This window comes from Anabrus simplex, chromosome 3, assembly GCF_040414725.1.
Source record: "Anabrus simplex isolate iqAnaSimp1 chromosome 3, ASM4041472v1, whole genome shotgun sequence".
Classification (NCBI taxonomy): domain Eukaryota; kingdom Metazoa; phylum Arthropoda; class Insecta; order Orthoptera; family Tettigoniidae; genus Anabrus; species Anabrus simplex.
In genome coordinates, this window is record NC_090267.1 from 377,677,223 (window position 1) to 377,698,358 (window position 21,136).

At 38.0% G+C, this 21,136-nt stretch overlaps 1 protein-coding gene across 1 annotated transcript in view; it reads right to left on the bottom strand.

The window, feature by feature from the left end:
* Positions 1–17,255, bottom strand: part of Dpp10 (Dipeptidyl peptidase 10) — a 355,670-nt gene extending 338,415 nt beyond the window's left edge. Inside the window, exons 1-2 of the mRNA XM_068226855.1 lie at positions 17,145–17,255; positions 16,752–16,965 (exon numbers count right to left, since the gene is read on the bottom strand). Of these exons, the coding sequence (XP_068082956.1) occupies positions 16,752–16,965; positions 17,145–17,255 (325 nt within the window). The remainder of the gene's footprint in view (positions 1–16,751; positions 16,966–17,144) is intronic.
* Positions 17,256–21,136: the final 3,881 nt, after the last annotated feature.

Here is a 21,136-nt window from a genome sequence, read left to right on the forward strand (position 1 = left end):
TGCCACCACCAGTCAGTTGCATGGCTCACTGGATTAAAATACCAACTTAATCATTAGAAAACTGAGGACAGAAAACTTACATCCTCTCATCCAATGCGACAACCTAAGTTACATTCTGCTTAAGGTTCTTGATACAAAGCTAAGCAGGTAGGTGAAGCAAGTGCAGCCAATTATTAATAATTTACATCATCTGATATCAACACTACCACAAGCGTATTACATGACTCCTATTAATTAATAATTCATGGCATAATTATAGAGCAGGCAATGGCAACAGTCACGCGAGGCTTAGCACTGCATGCAATCAATGTCAATAATAGCAACATTCGCTCTTTATTATGCCGCAGGAGACAGGTGTTCCGGTCCGCAGCGAAATTACATCCGACTACTTGAATTCCACTCGTAAAATATCCTGTTTTGTAATTTGTCATTGTGGTAACTGCTGTTTCTAAGGGGAAAAAGAAATAGAACATCATTTCCTCCTGTCTCAACAGGCGACGGCGATTCGAATCTATGTCAATGTAAAAGTTATTTAAAAAATGAAAAGTCACTTTACGGTGGTTCGGACTCATCGTAAGACTGCAGGTTCAATCGTTAAGGTCAGGATATCATCAGTCACGTTAAAGTACATTTATTTTGTGTTTTAATGTATGGCTAATTCACTAAAAATTAATGTTTACAATAATTATCTCATAATAAAATTACAAACGAATATCCAGGCCACGAATTTAGTGTATTGATCCCTCCGTCAAACTAGGAACTCTGTTGAATCGTCAGGGAATGCTCTCAGAGGACAATCTTGGACTTTTAAGGTTAAAGTACAGCTTACTTTTCATCGAATTACTTCTGTAGCAGAAGAGCATAGGAATGCGATTTTTTGATATTTACTTGTTAAATTATGAATTTGATAACCAGGAGCATCTGAGTTAGTTTAGATTCCTACCTACTAACTCAATTATTTCAGTATTATGAAAGATTTTAGTCCACTTACAATCCTAAGGAAAGTGGAATTCATACTTGAATTCCGAGAGTGACATTATATTGATTTTTCCGCTTTATTTAGGCATATAATTATCAGAATTACAGGGCGAGTTATCTTGTTTGAGTGGCTATCTTCTCTACTAACATTAGAAAATGGGGAAGTTCTTACTTCTGTTATACTAACTACTCCTACTATCACCACCATTATTATTCAGTTGCATGTTTCAGTGGTTTGTGATAATTTGATGATTGAAAAATTATGAATGAGCGTAGTATTACTATTCATTTATTTATCGTTACGATCATCTGAGTCACGTTTACACAATCTACTTGTCCTTCAAACCCATTGACTTACGTCTTTTCTTTTGTTTTCTCGCTAAACGTCCTTAACTGTTTGACATTCCCTTTCTCACTCTTCTACTGAGAGATTCCGTGGCTTAGCAACTTGTTTCTCGGGTGCGTCCTTCATTTCCGAAATTGTTTTCTGTCTGAATTTTACTGTATCTCTTCCTGTTGGCCAGTCTCCTCTTAGTGTGTCCATAGAAAGATCGTCTTCTTTTTCTCATATTATTATTATTATTATTATTATTATTATTATTATTATTATTATTAAGAATATTATTCAAACTGATTCGCTCTTACTGATCATTCATATGAATATAACGAATGAAACACTTAGTAAGTGTTTTGACATAAATATGTCTTGGAGCTGAGGGGTCATCCGAAAATTTGTGTAACGAAATAGTGTCATGTAAGTAAATGTACGATGCGATGTTATCCAGCAACAGTACCTTGAAAGCTGCACAGGCGTTGGATGTGTATGTCATAGCTATCCATCAATACTTCACATAACAGCCTACACGGTTGCTAGGTAAATTCGCGTAACACATTTTTTGAAATATATATTTATGATCATTTGGTTTTACCAAAGGGAAATCTAATAACTATTGTGACAGATTTTTTTTTTTTTTGAAACTTGTGTGTTTGTTCCAGATGGTGGTAATCTAAACAATCGAACCGAGGGCTCACAGCTTAGTTCGCAACAGTTGCACGAGTATGAATACATACTATTCGTTTAAAGAAGTCGAAATGGCGTTTCTAGCGATGAGGTAAGATTATGAAATTGTAACTTAGTATTTCTTAACACCATCACAAGAAATTGCTTTCTTATTATTCCTACTACTTAAGATTATTATTATTATTATTATTATTATTATTATTATTATTATTACTATTTAATGTTAATAATATTAATGAGCCTCCGTGGCTCAGACGGCAGCGCGTCGGCCTCTCACTGCTGGATACCGTGGTTCAAATCCCGGTCACTCTGTGAGATTTGTGCTGAACAAAGCGGAGGCGGGACAGGTTTTTCTGCGGGTACTCTGGTTTTCTCTATCATCTTTCATCCCAGCAACACACTCCATTATCATTTCATAGTATTTCTCAGTTGTTAATAAATCACCTTGGGGGTGGCGACCTCATTGTACTAATAGCCTATGTATGGTTAATTCATTACATCACTGACCCGGTCAGAGACTGGAAAACAGGTTGTAGGTTTTCATTCAATAATATTAATTATAATAATATATTTATAATAATTTCACTCTGTTATACCTAGATACGTCATTAAGAGAAAACGAGGGAATGGGAGCGTGGTTTAACTCGCTACGGGTATGGAATCAAGTTCTGAGACTCAGATTCAAATATTTTTTGATAAATCTGTGGCTTGGTTCTAAAAGGGCCGGGCCGATGACCTTCAATGTTAGGCCCCTTAAAACAACAAGCAGCAACAAGCATCATCTAAAAGGGCCAATGTCAAAAAAAACCTGTTTTTGAGCTATGAGCATTTGAAATTTTGGTTATAGTTTTCCAATTATTGTTTTCAACAACTAACTTTAAATAACTTTATACTTTCTTTGTGGAAGTCACCTTATTAAACGCTAATATTTTCTATCGTATTCTTTAAAAATTGCCAGGTCTCTAACCTTTATTGGTAATCTAACATTATTGGCAAGGGCTTATTTAATTAAACGTTAACTGTTCGTTTAGTACTTAACAAGGACATTGGCCCTTTTAACATGTTGCAAGCCAGGATGAAACGCGTTTGTATCAGTTTATATCTCAATTTCGATAAAAAATGACATTGGCCCTTTTAGAACCAAGCCACAGAAATATGTTAGTTATAATCTCCAACGAAAATGACCAATACCTTCAAATCTAGTCACTAATCTAATTGAAGGTATGTATATGAAAATTTGATGATTAAAAAATTATGAATGAGCTTAGCATTACTATTTATATATTTTATACGACCTTCGGTTATTTTAAATATAATTATACCGTTTTAATCCATCTGGACAGTAGTTTTAAATTAAGAAAATTCAGTGGTGAACCTCTTTTTAAGGCACAAATATGTTTTAGGAGAAACTCAGTATTCTACACTGCTCTTTCAAACGTGACACGTATATTGGATGATGCTCAGCTGCAGGATGTCGTAGCGGGTAGGTATGCGCCATGACAATTTGATGAGCATGTGGTGTAGAAAACTGACTAAGTTTAGTGTAACTGGATGCAATATCTCTGTTAATAATAATAATAATAATACCATGGAAAAAGGGAGCGTAATGATTTATCAGCCACCTTAATACCATTTAAGTATGTCAAATCAGAATGCTTATATCTTCAACATACCTGGAGATGTTTGATGTTCTTTTTGGCTCTCGGCAAGTGCGATATCATCCGTTCCACCCTACAATTTCTGAGTTAAAGAAATTATTTAAATAACCATTCCTGTATTAAATTGATATGAAGAGTGTATCAAACTAAAATATATCCGAGAACCATTGAACCTAATTTTTTTAAAAAAACAAAGCGAAACGTTCATGATTCCTTTTCTTTACAATTTATTTTACACTAGCTGTAGTACCCGGCGTTGCCCGGCTAGTTTTTGAATGTTTACCTTTAATATTTGTATTACCAGTTAGTTAAGTGTGAAGTGAATGCTTATAGAATTCTTTTTGAGATGTTCATTTTACGACTTATCATGTAGTTTTAGAGTTATTTGGATGTATCTGACTTCAAGTTTTAGATTATTTAATTATCAAGTAAACACTAATCTCAGTCATTTTATACTATTTACTTTTAAGCCCTTCTCAGCTCCTGCCTTGATGGAGGCTGAACGTGGACTTAAACGCTATCCACAGCGTCACAGTTCGTATCAGCGACACATAAACAATGGATTTCGACATTAATGTTGGTTATTTTCCTTATTTTTGCACGTCAGCCTCTCTCATTCCCCAACACCAGCGGGGGCTAGGTGTATCTGACCCCACAGTAATGTTTTCTACATAGTAAGTCATGTGTTCACCAAGTTTGATTGAAAGATATGCTAGACCATACACACATACATTCTTAATCTCTGTCCCTTTGGACGTTTTCAATTTTTTGCCAGTTCTCATCCGCCTGCCGACTAGGACTGAGCTTTATCTTAAACGGCATCCAGAGTGTTACATTTCACCTCAGCGACCCCGAAAACTATGGATTAGACACAAATTTCGGTCGTTTTCAGTTAATTTTTACATTTCGCCCCTACTTTAGAGGCTAGGAGTCTGTTACCCCTAAGGTATATTTTCCAGACAGTAGGTCCAGTATACACACATGCGTCCATTCTCTCGGTCATTTTCGAAATTTTGTTTTTCACTTTTTCTCACCGCTATGCGAAAGGAGGCAGAAATTGGACTTCTAAAAAAATTGGAGCGTTACTATTCATCTCAGCGACCCCGAAAAGAATGGATTCGACACTATTTTCGATTATTTCTATATCTCATCCCGTCGTAGGCGTGGTAGGGTTGTCATACCTCCACGCAGTTTGTCTCCTGAAAATAAGTCATAAATGACCAAGTTTTTTGAAATTGTTCCCGTAGTCCCGAAACGTATGGATTCAACACTAATATCGGTCATTTTCAGTCTTAATTACATTTCGTCCCCTTATCTAAGGCTTCTAGGGGTATCTTTCCCCCTTAGTATTTTTTTTAGGTAGTAGGCAATATTTGTATTAAGTTTTGCTGACAGTTATACTGGAACGTACAAAAACCATCCTTAATCTCGGTCATTTGGATATTTTCTGTTCATGAGTCCTTCTCACCCGCCTGGCAATTGGGGATCAGCTTGGACTTAAACGATAACCGGAGTGTCACTCCTCATTTAAGCGACCTCTAAAACCATGGATGTGACATTATCTTCGATTATTTTATATCTAACTCCCTTCCTAACCACCCACCACAACAGGGGCCTTAATTTGGACTTTAAAAGTCCAGAGTGCCACTATTCATCTCAGCGACCCCGAAAACTATGGATTCGACACTATTTTCGATAATTTTATATACCTTCCCCCATTCCCCGCTGGGGCTAAACTTGGTTTAAAAGATTCCGGAGTTACACTGTTCATTTCAGTGGCCCCGAAAAGTATAGATTGGACAATACATTCGATGATTTTTATATATCAGCCCCTCGCCCCCTCCCCCGCTCCGAAGGGCGCCTGGGGTTTCTTACCCTCACGTGGTTTGTCTCATGATACTAAAATTCCGGACTGCCGCTATTCATCTCAGCGACCCCAAAAACTGTGGATTCGACACTAATTACGATTATTTTTATATATCACTCCCCCTTGCCCCCCACCCTAAAGGGGGCTGAACTTGGAATTAAAAATTTCCCGGGATGTCACTGTTCATCTAAGCGATCCCGAAAAGTATGGATTCGACACTATTTTCGGTTATTTTTATGTATGACCCCACTTGGTCATGGTTCCTGGGGGTGTCGTACTCCCAAGTGGTTTGTCTCCTGATACCAAAAATCCAGAGTGTCGCTATTCACTTTGGCGACCCCGAAAACTATGTATTTGACACTATTTTATATTATTTGTATATATCACTCCCCCTCGCCCCCACCCCAAAGGGGGCTGAAGTTGGACCTTTAAAAAATCGGAGTGTCACTATTCATCTCAGCGACCCCAAAAAGTGTGGATTCGACACTATTTTCATTTATTTTTATATATGACCCCCCTCGCCCCCCGCCCCCCCGCCCCCCCCGCCCTCAGAGGTGTTTGGGATGTCTTACCCCCACGCGGTTTGTCTCCTGATACCAAGTCATAAGTGTATAAAATTTGGTTGAAATCGCTCCAATGGTTTGGGAGGAGATGTGGTACAAACCCACCCACCCACCCACCCACCCACCCACCCACCCACCCACCCACCCACCCACATACATACAATGACTTTTATATATATATATATAGATTGCACAGGCACAGATTGTTCTTCTGGCGACGATAGGATAGGAAAGGCTTAGGATGGGAAGAAAGCGGCCGTGGCCTTAATGAAGGTACTTGTGTGAAAATGGAAAACCACGGTAAACAATCTTCACAGCTGCCGACAATGGGGCTCAAACCCACTATCTCTCGGATGCAGTCTTACAGCTGCGCGCCCCAAACCGCACGCCCAACTCGCCCGGTTCCATGATATCTAAAAATGCATATGTAGAAGTAATAAATATTACCATTTCAGTTAACAGAACTGCTACTTTCCCCGAAAAAAAACGCATTTAGGGGAGTTGGAACAATAACAATAGAAAATACTGTCCTCCTTTTAATTCAAGAATTTTCTAATATGACGTATTACTTGTTAAGAAAAACGTTTGATTTATACTATTTTTACATTTAATAAGTTCAACTGTGACCTTTTTTACTTTATTGAAGTGCTGTATTTTCAAGGCTAAACGACATGAAAGGCTGTGGTTTACACTTATTTTTAGAATGAATGCCATTATTTACATTAGTAGCTTTTCTATAAAAAGGATAACCGTCAAAATTTACTTATTTAGTGTGAAATTTTAGTGTTAGGATAATATCTCTTGCGACCAATCACTTTTATATCAGTTTCTACGTGTAGTTTTAACGTGTTCAGTGTAATATGTTACTGTACCGCGTGAACTAGTATACCTGTATAACATTTTCAATTATATAAAAAATTAGAGAAGAAACTGAACCAAATCTTAGAAAAGTATCGCACACTTCAGAAACAAGATACACCAATACTCCTAAATACAAGACATGGGCAGGATTACCATAATATGCCGCCGAAGTCTCACGAAAGTTTAGACTAGAGGAGAAAAATAATATTTTCCCCTTAAACTTAACATAAAATCAAAAATGCAAATTTATTTATTTTAGAACTCTGATAACTTTGTTTTACACTCTGATCAAGCCATCGTTAGAATACTGTTGCGAGGTGTGGCTACCTTCTCAACAGTATTTAATTAAAAGCGTGGAAAAAGTCCACATAATGTTCATGAAGTGGATCAGCTACAAAGGTTTGGGTATTTCTCTCTCTCTCTCTCTCTCTCTCTCTCTCTCTCTCTCTCTCTCTCTCTCTCTCTCTCCATCCGATTACGAATCTTAGTGTGAGACTGAGTATGAGGACATTGCACTCGCGCCGCACATGTGGCAATGCCCTTTTCTTTGTAAGTGTCTGACGAATAGAGTGTATTGCTCAGCATTGTTGGAATTGATTCCATTACATGTTCCTCGCCGAAATACTGGCCAAAGGTATATTTTCCGTCTGCCATAAGTGAGAACTGTGGTTCGGGTAAACTCATGGCTGCTCAGGGCACTAAAATCACTGAATGAGGTGGGTCAATCAGTGGACCTTCTTCACTCAACCCTACCTACATTTAGATGTGCCCTAACAACCTCAAGATTATAAGATCCTCTCTGTAAAATATATAAATATGTGTATACAAATGCATCTAGATTTTGTTTAATTATGGAAATTATTTAAGGAGATGCGTTTTTATTTATTTAAGATGTTCTAAGTACACTGATCGGCCAGAGCATTATGACCACCTACCTAATAGCTGATATGTCCACTTTTGGCACGGATAACAGCGGTGACGCGACTTGGCATGGAAGCAATGAGGCCTTGGTAAGTCGCTGGAGGGAGTTGGCATCACATCTGCACACACAAGTCACCTAATTCCCGTAAACTCCGGAGAGGGGGCGATGAGATCTGGTTCAATCACATCCTAAATGTGTTCGATCGGGTTAAGATTTGGCGAGTTGGGGGCCAGCACATAAATTGCAACTTGCCACTGTGTTCCTCAAACCACTCCATCACACTCGTGGCCTTGTGAAATGGCGCATTTTCTTGTTGAATGCCACTGATGTAGGGGTGTACGTGTTCTGCAACCAGTGTACGACACTTCTCGGCCGTCAAGGTGTCTTACACGCAGTGTTGCCAAATACTAAATACTACTAAAAATACGCTAAAATTTCACAAAAGAAATCCGATCTCAAATAATATAATAATAATAATAATAATAATAATAATAATAATAATAATAATAATAATAATAATAATAATGTGAGGAAAATTCTCGTTCCCCGAAAAACAGAAGATGTATATAGACTGAGGTCACGCAAAGTGACAGAAGAGCTTTCCAACATTGCAGCAGACATCCGCAAAAGACGTCTGAAATTTTATGGGCACGTTCGCAGACTGCCGGCAAGTAGACTGACACACACGATTCTCACCTACATAGAACATCTAAAAAATATTCCATGGGTACTGGAAGTGAAGAAGGATCTGGAAAAAGCCCAGATGAACTCAAATGACACCGAGGACAGAAACCTCTATAGGAAAAAAATTATGGATGGAAAGTGCAACCAGAGAACGAAATGAAAATGAAGACTGGAGCAAAAAGGACAGAAGAACGAAAAAGCATCCACGGTGAAAGGATGAGAGCTGTTTGGCAACTCAGAAAACAGAATCGTTGGAGCTTTGCGTGAACCATTGGGTCCATACGCACATAATAAATAGTATTGATGCGAGCTGAAGAGAAGACTAGCGGGGCGTGAGGTGGGACACGGGGGAGCAGCTTTCTCTCTCTGTCGTCTCGGCTATGGCTCTTCCTAAAACTATCGTCAGCCAGCCAGCAGCCAGTCTGCCTTTGATGATGCAAGTGGCCAGTCGAACAGTTCGGTAGCGTTCATCTTGTCTACGTGTCGGAAGTGTTGAACAGCGATTTAAATACTGAGGCTTACATAACTGTGTTATAAAACATTTATGTTATTATAGTGCTACTTTGTATTACAATTATGGAACCCTGCCGGAAGAAAGGAAAGACTATCCACAGCGAAGCTAGGGAGGTTATCAGGCATGTTATCCAAGAATGTGATGAAGAGGCACGAGAAGGGCAACTGAAACACTTACTGAGGCAAACTAATTTGCGTGTATCTAATTACACGCGCATTTCAGTCAGCACAGTGAGTAGAATTCGCAAGGAAAGTACAGCAGCTGGCGATACGTCACTATCAACACCAGGGAAGCATCGCCCACAGCCCGAAGAAAGAAAAGTGCAATGTGATGGGTTTAATAGAGATGTAATAAGAGAAGTAATTCAAGACTTTTATGTAGTCCAGAAGAAAGTGCCTACTTGCCCCAAGCTTTTGAGTGCCATCAAGGAGAAAATCGAATTTCCGTGGGGCGTTCATTCCTTGAGGCGAATTTTAAGAGACATGGGATTTAAGTGGAAGAAGTGTCAGAATTTCAGAAAAATTTTGGTGGAGCGCCCAAACATTGTCAGTTGGCGCTGTAGGTATTTAAGAGCTATGCGGCGTTATAGAAGTGATAATCGTTCTATTGTTTATATAGATGAAACATGGGTAGATAATAATTTAACATTTAATAAGTGTTGGCAAAGTGACAATCAACCTGGTGTTATGACCAACAGAAGCTCATCGAATCGCTTAATTATTGTACACGCGGGATGTGAAGATGGGTTCCTGGAAGGAGCGTTGGTTATTTTTAAGGCCGGGAAATCATCAGGAGATTATCATGGCCAGATGAACGCAGAGAATTTTGAGAAGTGGATTCGTGAGAAGCTGTTGCCTAACCTCCCTAAGAACAGTGTTATAGTGTTAGATAATGCTTCGTATCATTGTGTGCAACAGAACAAACCCCCCACGAAGTATGCTGTTAAGAAGGAAATGAAAAGCTGGCTAGAAAGGAACTATGTGCCATACGGTGAGGATATGAGAAAATCGGAGCTCTTTCATTTGATTGAAATTAATAAAGGTCCCGAGAAAATCTTCCGGATTGATGAGATGTTAAGGTCGCATGGGCATGACGTAATTCGTTTGCCGCCTTACATGTGCGAGTTTAATGCCATTGAACTGGCTTGGTCAAAGGCAAAGAGGATTGTACGCGAAAGCAATGTTACCGGGGACATTTCCATGACAAAGCTTGAAGCCGTAACGAGAACTGCAATTTCTTCTATTACCAAAGCAGACTGGGAAGGATATTGTTCCCACGTTCGTAACAGTGAGGAAGAGTACTGGAAGAACGATGGACTGATGGAAGACGCGCTCGAAGAATTCATCATATCTCTGGATAGTGACTCTAATGAATCAAGCGATGACCAGTTTTCCTCGTCCGAATCCGAACTTGCTCATCCCCTAACAGACAGTGAGTAACCCATCGAAGATGCTCTTCAAATACTTCTTCGTAGGGTTTCTGTTAATTCGTTCGTGTAACTTTAAGTAAGTGTTCACCTTAGGAAATATTGTTTTTAATGATATTTTACTTCGTTATTTCGTGTATCATCAAGAAGTGTGACATAGGGACACAAGGCTTGCTGAACCTAATTTAGGCCTACAGTCTATTGTTTTAAATGTTAATTTATTTGCTGGTTGTGTGTGTCAAGGAAGTGACATAGGGCCACAAGGCTTGCTGAAGCTAATTTAGGCCTACAGTCTATTGTTTTAAATGTTAATTTATTTAATAGTATTGTGTATAAAAAATGTGACATAGGGACACAAGGCTTACTGAACCTAATTTAGGCCTACAGTCTATTGTTTCAAATGTTAATTTATTTGATGGTTGTGTGTGTCAAGAAAGTGACATAGGGCCACAAGGCTTGCTGAAGCTAATTTAGGCCTACAGTCTATTGTTTTAAATGTTAATTTATTTAATAGTATTGTGTATAAAAAATGTGACATAGGGACACAAGGCTTGCTGAACCTAATTTAGGCCTACAGTCTATTGTTTCAAATGTTAATTTATTTGATGGTTGTGTGTGTCAAGAAAGTGACATAGGGCCACAAGGCTTGCTGAAGCTAATTTAGGCCTACAGTCTATTGTTTTAAATGTTAATTTATTTCATAGTATTGTGTATAAAAATGTGACATAGGGACACAAGGCTTGCTGAAGCTAATTTAGGCCTACAGTCTATTGTTTCAAATGTTAATTTATTTGATGGTTGTGTGTGTCAAAAAAGTGACATAGGGTCACAAGGCTTGCTCAAGCTAATTTAGGCCTTCAGTCTATTGTTTCAAATGTTAATTTATTTCATAGTATTGTGTATAAAAATGTGACATAGGGACACAAGGCTTGCTGAAGCTAATTTAGGCCTACAGTCTATTGTTTTTAATGTTAATTTATTTGATGGTTGTGTGTATCAAGGAAAATGACATAGGGACACAAGGCTTGCTGAAGCTAATGTAGGCCTATAGTCTATTGTTTTAAATGTTAATTTATTTGATGGTTGTGTGTGTCAAAAAGTGACATAGGGACACAAGGCTTGCTGAAGCTAATTTAGGCCTAGAGTCTATTGTTTTAAATGTTAATTTATTTGATGGTTGTGTGTGTCAAAAAAGTGACATAGGGACACAAGGCTTGCTGAAGCTAATTTAGGCCTACAGTCTATTGTTTTAAATGTTAATTTATTTGATGGTTGTGTGTGTCAAGAAAGTGACATAGGGCCACAGTCTATTGTTTTAAATGTTAATTTATTTGGTGGTTGTGTGTGTCAAAAAAGTGACATAGGGACACAAGGCTTGCTGAAGCTAATTTAGGCCTACAGTCTATTGTTTTAAATGTTAATTTATTTGATGGTTGTGTGTGTCAAGAAAGTGACATAGGGTCACAAGGCTTGCTGAAGCTAATTTAGGCCTACAGTCTATTGTTTTAAATGTTAATTTATTTAATAGTATTGTGTATAACAAATGTGACATAGGGACACAAGGCTTGCTGAAACTAATTTAGGCCTACAGTCTATTGTTTTAAATGTTAATTTATTTGATGGTTGTGTGTATCAAGGAAAATGACATAGGGACACAAGGCTTGCTGAAGCTAATGTAGGCCTATAGTCTATTGTTTTAAATGTTAATTTATTTGATGGTTGTATGTGTCAAAATGTGACATAGGGACACAAGGCTTGCTGAAGCTAATTTAGGCCTACAGTCTATTGTTGTAAATGTTAATTTATTTGATGGTTGTGTGTGTCAAAAAAGTGACATAGGGACACAAGGCTTGCTGAAGCTAATTTAGGCCTACAGTCTATTGTTTTAAATGTTAATTTATTTAATAGTATTGTGTATAAAAATTGTGACATAGGGACACAAGGCTTACTGAACCTAATTTAGGCCTACAGTCTATTGTTTCAAATGTTAATTTATTTCATAGTATTGGGTATAAAAATGTGACATAGGGACACAAGGCTTGCTGAAGCTAATTTAGGCCTACAGTCTATTGTTGTAAATGTTAATTTATTTGATGGTTGTGTGTGTCAAAAAAGTGACATAGGGACACAAGGCTTGCTGAAGCTAATTTAGGCCTACAGTCTATTGTTTTAAATGTTAATTTATTTAATAGTATTGTGTATAAAAAATGTGACATAGGGACACAAGGCTTACTGAACCTAATTTAGGCCTACAGTCTATTGTTTCAAATGTTAATTTATTTCATAGTATTGGGTATAAAAATGTGACATAGGGACACAAGGCTTGCTGAAGCTAATTTATTCCTACAGTCTATTGTTTTAAATATTTTGCGATTAATAATATTCTATAAAATTATGTTCTTCAGTAAACTAACTGGTCGAATAATGAATAAGTTATTTCCCCTCTCACCCATTTCAGACGGTACAGCACTGGGTTTCTGAGCTTACAATAAGTTTGTGGGTTCAATCTCGGCTAAGTGCAATGGTATTTGAAGGTGCTGAACTACGTCAGCGTCGTGTCGATAGCTTTAACGACACATAAAGTAACCCTTGCGGCACAGAATTCGTGACGCACAAGCGGGAACATTGTTATACAGAATAGTAGAATAGAATACCCCTTCCCCGAGTTCCGGATCGGCTGGAAAGAGTAATCATTTATTGCTATTTTTGATATGAATGCCCTTCTTGTATCTTTTACCACATTAAACATTATAATTACTCCTAATCATTATTTACACCCAATCTTAAATTGCAGTTTTTAATTTTGTTTCCTTATAATTCTTTTTGTCCTAGACATTAACAGTGTTATATTGTCTAGAACAACACGTATCTTGCCCGTACTCCTATTATTAATTAGTGTAAAATTGTTTATAAGTCCGAACAGATTTCTCCTTAGCTTACAATAGACATTATATATTAACTGAATGAGGGAATGACTGCATGTCTGGATGAGTTGCATGATTGGATCGTAATCATAAAAATTGTTATACGCGCATATATTCAATCTGGTTCATTATTATTATTATTATTGTTATTATTATTATTATTTTCTTCACGTAACGAACACGCCGGTACATGTGTGTGTGAGAGAGAATGCATTCGTAACTCGGCACACTGACGAACGAAATTGACCTGCCTGTAGCTCACTTCTTGAAACTTACTACATTTGAAATATAGGAAATAAATATCGTCCTCTTTTTAGTGATCTAATCGTCATGGGACATTTTGTAAAAATATGTAAAAAGTATTATAATAATTAATGCAGTATATATATTAAAATAAAAAATAACAGAAGCTCTTTCGATTTGCACCTTGAGGATGGACTCCGCTCCTGATAAAATCGAATGTTGGCATAAATTCCCAGTGTCAGTGGAAATTAACCTAGATTACTATTAGTTGGAAACTGCCTTGTCTTACTATTTCGCTGGTCAGATGTAGTATATTAACAGATGAATAATGTTACCCACCTGCGATATATAAAAATACATCGAGTGCCTCGCAGGAAGAGACCAGCAAAGGACACTGCGACTGCGAGGACGAACGTTTTCAGAAACGCAAGTACATACACCAGCTTGGTGACGTGAAGCCAGGGACGAGGGGAGAAGCGAGGCCTAACGCAATCCCGGCCACATTCCTAGCGGAACTCTTCTCTTTAGCTCCCATCAATAGTAGTAGTAGTAGTAGTAGTAGTAAATATCTGATCTGTGAGTTCTACTGGGATTAACCCCCTGCCTGCGAGCCGGTGAGCTAAAACTTGTAGGCGATTTACTGCCGGATGCAAACTAGGTGAATCCCCTACCTCAAGGGCCACACACAGAACAGCCCAGTTCATTAAAAGGCCTGCCTTCGTAGCATAAATATAAATGCTACTCTCTGAGTTTCACTATCTGTCGTCATTCGTCAACTAAGAGATAAGTAACCTTTCCTCACTCATTACAAATTTATGATTCCACGATCTCATAACATCAAATCCAAATAACACGTTTTCCTCGTGCGACTGCTAGTTCCTGACAAGAAATACCGAATAGCTCAGACACAGACTGGAGTACAAATTTAAAAAAGTAAAATGGATAAAACGCTAAATTCCGCTATAATAAATCTAGAATTCCGCCCAAAAATCCGCTGTCTGCTAAATGGTATATTTCTCTACCGACAGTATTCTAATTCCACCAAATTTAGCGGAAAATCCGCTAAGTTGGCAACACTGCTTACACGAGCTCCACTGGACCCATGGATGCCCACGTTAATGTTCCCCAGAGCATAATTGAGCCGCTGCCAGTTTGTCTCTGTCCCGCAGTATAGGTGTCAAGGAGCTGTTCCCCAGGAAGACAACCGATTCGCACCCTCCCGTCGGCATGATGGAGGTATCAGGATTCATCAGACCATGCAACGCCCTGCCACTGCGTCCAAGTCCAGTGAAGATAGTCACGTGCTCATTTCAGTGGTAGTTGCCGATGTCATGGTGTTAACATTGGCACATGCATTGGTCGTCGGCTAGGGAGGTTAATCTTTAAGAGTGTTCGGTGCACTGCGTGTTCAGACACACTTGTACTCTGCTCAGCATTAAAGTCTGATGTTAGTCCCGCCACAGTTCGCCGCCTATCCTATTTTAACAGCCTACCCAGCCTACGACGTTCGACATTTGTAATGAGGGGTGGCCGCTCAACACCTCGACGTTTCGACGTGGTTTCACTTTGGTTTCGCTACTTGTTGAAGGCGCTCACCACAGCACTCCACGAATACCCGACAAGTCGTGCAGTTTCCGAAATGCTCGTGCTGAGCCTTCGGGGCCATCACAATCTGCCCTCGGTCAAACTTAGATCGCGCGCCTTCACCATTCCACACACGGACAGCACGCTCACTGATACTACTTGCACCGTGCGTCTGTCTGACTAGTAGTAATTCCTCGTTATGTGACGCTCCTATCGCCTGGATGGGTTTATATCGATAATAGGTAGGTGGTCATAATGTTATGGCAGATCAGTGTATATAAACGTCGCTAGATTTTAGGATATTGGTTTTATTTATTTCAGGTGTATCTGTTGTATATGTTTTATTGAATCATCTATAATTGATTAAAGAACCTTGTTGATGGTAAATAAATACACCTATTTCTCAAACTATAAAATCTCTTAATTTTCGTTCAGTAAACTTGTAATAAATGCTGAAAGCAGTTCCAAGAATTTTAAAGATTTGGATAGTGAGCTTTTAGAACTATAGGGAATAATTTTGAAAGTTTTAACACTGGTATATAAGATATTCGAACTCTGCTTACGTGAGTTCACACACTAGTGAACAAACATTTCATAAAATATTCAATATCTCTGCAACACTTTCCTTGACATGGATCGATATGCACACCATTTATGAGCTTTTCCTACTGTACGAAGGTAATGTCCTATGTGATGTGAATGATTTTTTAACAGCTCCTCAAAATTACCTCTCCACATTGTTTAAAAAACAGTATCCCCATCAAACATAGTTTTTTCATTCCCCTTGAAAAGAGAGATTTTCTTCTAGAGGCAGAATCTCAATGAAATTAACAGGTTTATTTAAGTAGAATTTAGAGAAATGCAGATTTTAATTTTTGAAAGTATTGGAATTTTGGTAGTTTTTGCTTTTTTAATTTAAAAGCAACATTTTTAGTTTCACGATGAGAAGAAATACGAAAATGTTTAATTAATTATCCAATTAAGTTATGAAATAAGAGGTCAAGTAATTGTTTGATCCTCAATTTATTCATTGACTAAGATAGAAAATAAATACAAAAAATGCAATTCGAAGTACAGAGCAATGATATGTGGATATATTACGCCCACTATTCTCAGGCATCAAGATACGTTCTTTGAGACAATTTTTGTATCTACGGTAACCCTTTACATTTTCAAAGTATTCTCTGAGCATGTAATATCTCTTCACAAAAAGCTACAGAACTACGGGGGATTTGATGATTAAAATTGGTATAGAGACGAAGGAATATGTGATCTATCAGATAACCTTTAAAAAATGAGAATTGATTAGTATGTACAAACCTTTACTCTGAAAATACTATTTTAGGGGTTTTATTAGATGCAATAGAACGCAATTAGAGAATACTTCCGAAATGTTACAGAATAGCCCAGAAATAAAACTTTTCTTAACAAAGATTATATCTTAAGCCTTTCAACAAAATATCAAGAGGAAACTCAGAAAATAAAAAATAAGGAATGTGAACTCACCAGACACCCAGGTGCCGTTAAAGCGCAATGGAGAGAACTCGTGTCCCAGTATGTCTAACAGTTTGAAGCGATGGCCCTTGACGCGAGGACCTTCATCCGGCGGCGTGAGCAGCACGACTGAGGTGACGATCAGTGCCAGCACGATCACGATCACCAGCAGTGCGATCAGGATCCCTCGCCAGTTGCGCTGGTTAGGGTTCGATGACACCAGCTCCTATCACAAAGCACACAGAATACAAATACACTAACATACAGAAACTTTCTATGCAAAGGAAGTTGCATGCTCACTACCTTGTGTACAAATCGAGGAATATCCATGCAACTAGAGGTCAGCACTCCTCTGTGCAGAAGGAAGTGTGGGGTAGGGGTTGGGGTGTGAGTGGAATGACTTACAAGGAAACTCTTCGAGCTGTAAGTCTCCGATCTGATTGAGATTTGGTACGACTTCAATAGGAATGCTTCAGCCATATCAAAATTAGATGCCCAGTCGTATATTTTGCACATCTTTTGGGGTGCCAAGGTTTGCTCATTTAAGCACCGCGTAGACAGTAGTGAGCGGCGGGGAGCAGGTAGAGGCGGGGAGGTAATGTATGTGGGAGAGAGAAAGAGTGAGAGAGTGTGAGCGTGTCACATGAACTGGTCGGCCGCTCCGCCTCTACCTGCTCCCCGCCGCTACCTCCTGTCTATGCGGTGATTCAATAAGCTAACCGTGGCACCCCAAAAGAGGTGCTGAATATATGACTCGGCATCTCATTTTGATATGGATGAATAAAGCATTCCTACTGAAGTCGTCGTACCAAATCTCAATCAGATCGGAGACTTACAGATGGAAGGATTTCCTTGTAAAGTGATGGCAGACACTATGTATAGCTCGGGAGGTAGGATTACTGTAGACATAGTCTTGTACCACTTTCTTGTCATTTCATGTAATTTATGGGTATGTAGCCTATATAATAATAAATATACGTATATATAATATAAATAATTAAAAAAGGCTTTCCATAAAGTTCGTCATGATTGTCTCATCCAAATGCTCAGGAAGAACTTGGACGTAATGGACTTCGAAGCATCAGCAATATGTATTACAATCAGAATGCTATCCTGAAGAAAGGTAGGGAAAGTTCTCTGAAGGGGAGGCATTAAACATGGCGTTAGAAAGGGTTGTGTCCTGTTTCCTATGTTGTTTAACCAATACTCACGGGAAATAATACAAGCAGCTTTAGCGGAAGAAAGAACAGGAATTAAAGTTAATGGGAAAACAATAAACAACTTAAGATTTGCAGACGACACATTGTTGTCGGCAGAAAGCTTACAAGATTTATATCGGCTGGCCTATCGAGTTGTGGAGGCAAGTGACCAATGGGGCTTAACACTTGACATAAGTGAGACGTTTTTAGTAGTATCCCATATACAACACCAAGAGAGCTTGATGATAAATGGAGAGACAGTACAGCAAGACAGTGATAAAGTACAAGTATTTAGGAACAAATCTGAACTAAAACATTGAGTGCACTAAGGAAATAAAGTCCAGGATCGGCCAAGCCAGACATGCATTCAATAAAATGAGGAGAGTATTCTGTAGCAGAGATCTTAGTTCATATCTAAAAATTAGGCTTTGAGATGTTACGTTTTCTCCACCCTGTTTATGGAGTAGGGACCTGGACGACAAAGAAGGTGATGTCATGGATTCCAACAGTACACTGATTTACGAGGGGTAGATATCTGGCATGATGTTTACTGTTTCTAGTGCTGTTTTTAGTGCTGTTTTTGCTCTATCACGTCACATTTTGAAGATGTTGACGAAGTTTTACTAGACGTATCCTGTGAAAGTTAGGGGAAGCTGAGGTCTATTTAGGCATGTTAGAAAACGGTAGAGACACTTGACTGAATACCTTGGCAGTACGAGGAAATGTGACTTTTGTGGAATATGGTCTTATCATGTTCGTGGAACGTGGTTGACCTACAAACTGTGGAGTGCTTAGTCACTTGGTACTGTATCACTTGTGGCGGCTTGGTGTCTGATTTGTTGGTGAAAGCTACGGGGTACTGTGTCTCAGACTTTCCTTACCTTATGTTCTGTTACAGCAAGCGTGTGTTACTCGAGTGAATGTGTCTTTAAACGAAGTGTTAGAGTCAGTGAACACAGTATTATTAAGGTACAGTATCTGTGTGATATAACAAGTGCCAATAATGAGAAGATGCAAGTTGTGTTGATACTACACAGAGATAGTGAAGACATGAGACATATATATGCTTTGTAATGAACTTTAATCGGGCTGACTGGAAATGGTAGCTCGGTTCTCGCTTTTGGTTTTCCACTGTTGTTGTTGTTGTAAGTATGGAGTCACCTAGCAGTATTTTGTGAGTGTGTTTTATGTGTATTTTGGTGTGTTGATGAGGTGCTCATGCACGGATGTTATTTAGAATATAGTTATTTTAGAATGAGTGGAGTTATTGATGAACCTAAGTACAGTTCCTACCTGTTTAGTAGTTTTCAGAAAGGTAGGTAAGGCAGATGTACCAGTACGCAGCTTGCTTTATTTATTTATTTATTTATTTATTTATTTATTTATATATTTCATTTATTTATTTAATTATTTATTTATTTGTTTATTTGTTTATTTATTTGTTTGTTTATTTATTTATATACTACACATGTCTGTAACAGAGTTGCACTCCAATTACAACAGACATTACAAAATATAGTACAATAATATATTAGCAAAAAAGAAAAATATCACGAAAAATCAACAACAGATTTTAAAGAAAGTATAATAAACAAATTTAGAGGAAAAATGAAAAAAAAACAACAATATACAGATAAGGATTAGGTAGTGCTGCAGTTACTGGCTCCAGGTTACATACGTAGGAAGAAATAAAACTTTATGTGCAGTCGCACACATATGCGAAGAGGTCAGGTGCATGATTAACAGTGTAAAAATAATATCTCGAAGTTTATAGACTATGGAATTTCATTCGGATTATTGAAAAAGAGATAGTGTAATGAATTCTATTTTCTTTTCATGAGATGCTATTTGTTAAGAAAGAAAATCACTTATACATTTTTTGAAGTCTGTTAGGGACATTGAGAGATATATGTCGTAGTTTCTGAATAAGTCATTAAACGTACTGCACATCCTTACTAATGGCGAGAATTAATATGTTGGATAAGGGATTGTAGAAGTACGTCCGGTTACGCAAGTTAGATTTGCTTACGTTGAAATTTATTCTGGCTAGTAGAACACCACTATCTACATCTATGTATGTAATGTATGTATGTATGTATGTATGTATGTATGTATACTCTCTGGGAGAGAGAATGATAATGCTTTATCAAAATTTGTGGGATCCATTCTGGTGAACTCTGGTGCTGATACTACGGACGTACCAATTAATTATTTTTATGAATGTCTTTTATTTTTATTTATTTCAGTAAATTTATTCATGTATAATGATATTTCTTCTTCGTTTTTTATTGCCAGTGAAAGTGGACATTATGGGATCCAGAAGTTGCATAACCTAACCAGATCTCTTTTGATACGTGTGCGGCTTTGTAACAAACAAATCCAATATGTACCATTGTGTTGCATTTGCACGATTCTTAGCTGAAGCCATATTCATTAGTAATCCATGTATCAATCGGTGCTTTAGTGAAACTTCTGTCTGCGAGTCGTTTCCTTTGATACAATGTTAAATATCTGTTAATGGTTGATGACATATCTAGAACGGTGGGGACGGGGACAAATGGTTTGCATATTTTGAATCAACATGTTTCAGTTGTCTTAGAACGCGTGTTGTATACCAAGATATCCACCAAAAGTCATTTTGTATTGATAAGTGTTATTTAAAATTCACTTTCTAGTAAATCAAAATGTAATATAAACAACACATGCTTGAGTTCAGTTCGATTTTACAGACCCGATACATTTATTACACTGACAGAGGGGATGAAGGACGGTTATGTACAGTATACCTGAGAGGAAAATATTAAGGAAGATCGCAGCTGAGACCGATGACATACATGTGTGTTTAAAATACCAAAACCCTGGAGAATCTTGAAGTGTTGAGCAGCTGAAAGGTTGGTAAATAAATGTTATATATGAATCAGCAGTAGCGTCGGTCTCTAAGACTAATGCGGGTTCGAATTCGGCAGAGTAGTTTTATGTTTGAATAGTCTAGATGAGGCCACAACACTAGTTGAAAATAGAGGATTGTGGCGACGTTTAGTAAATTCAGAGGCTTGCAGTCTGAACGCTGAAAGGCATAACAGTCTATAATGATTATGTATGTATGTATAATGAGATTAAGTGCGATAGACACTACATGTCGTACTATGTCGGCATGTAAAAGACCTCTGGTGACACATCTGATATTAACTTGACAAT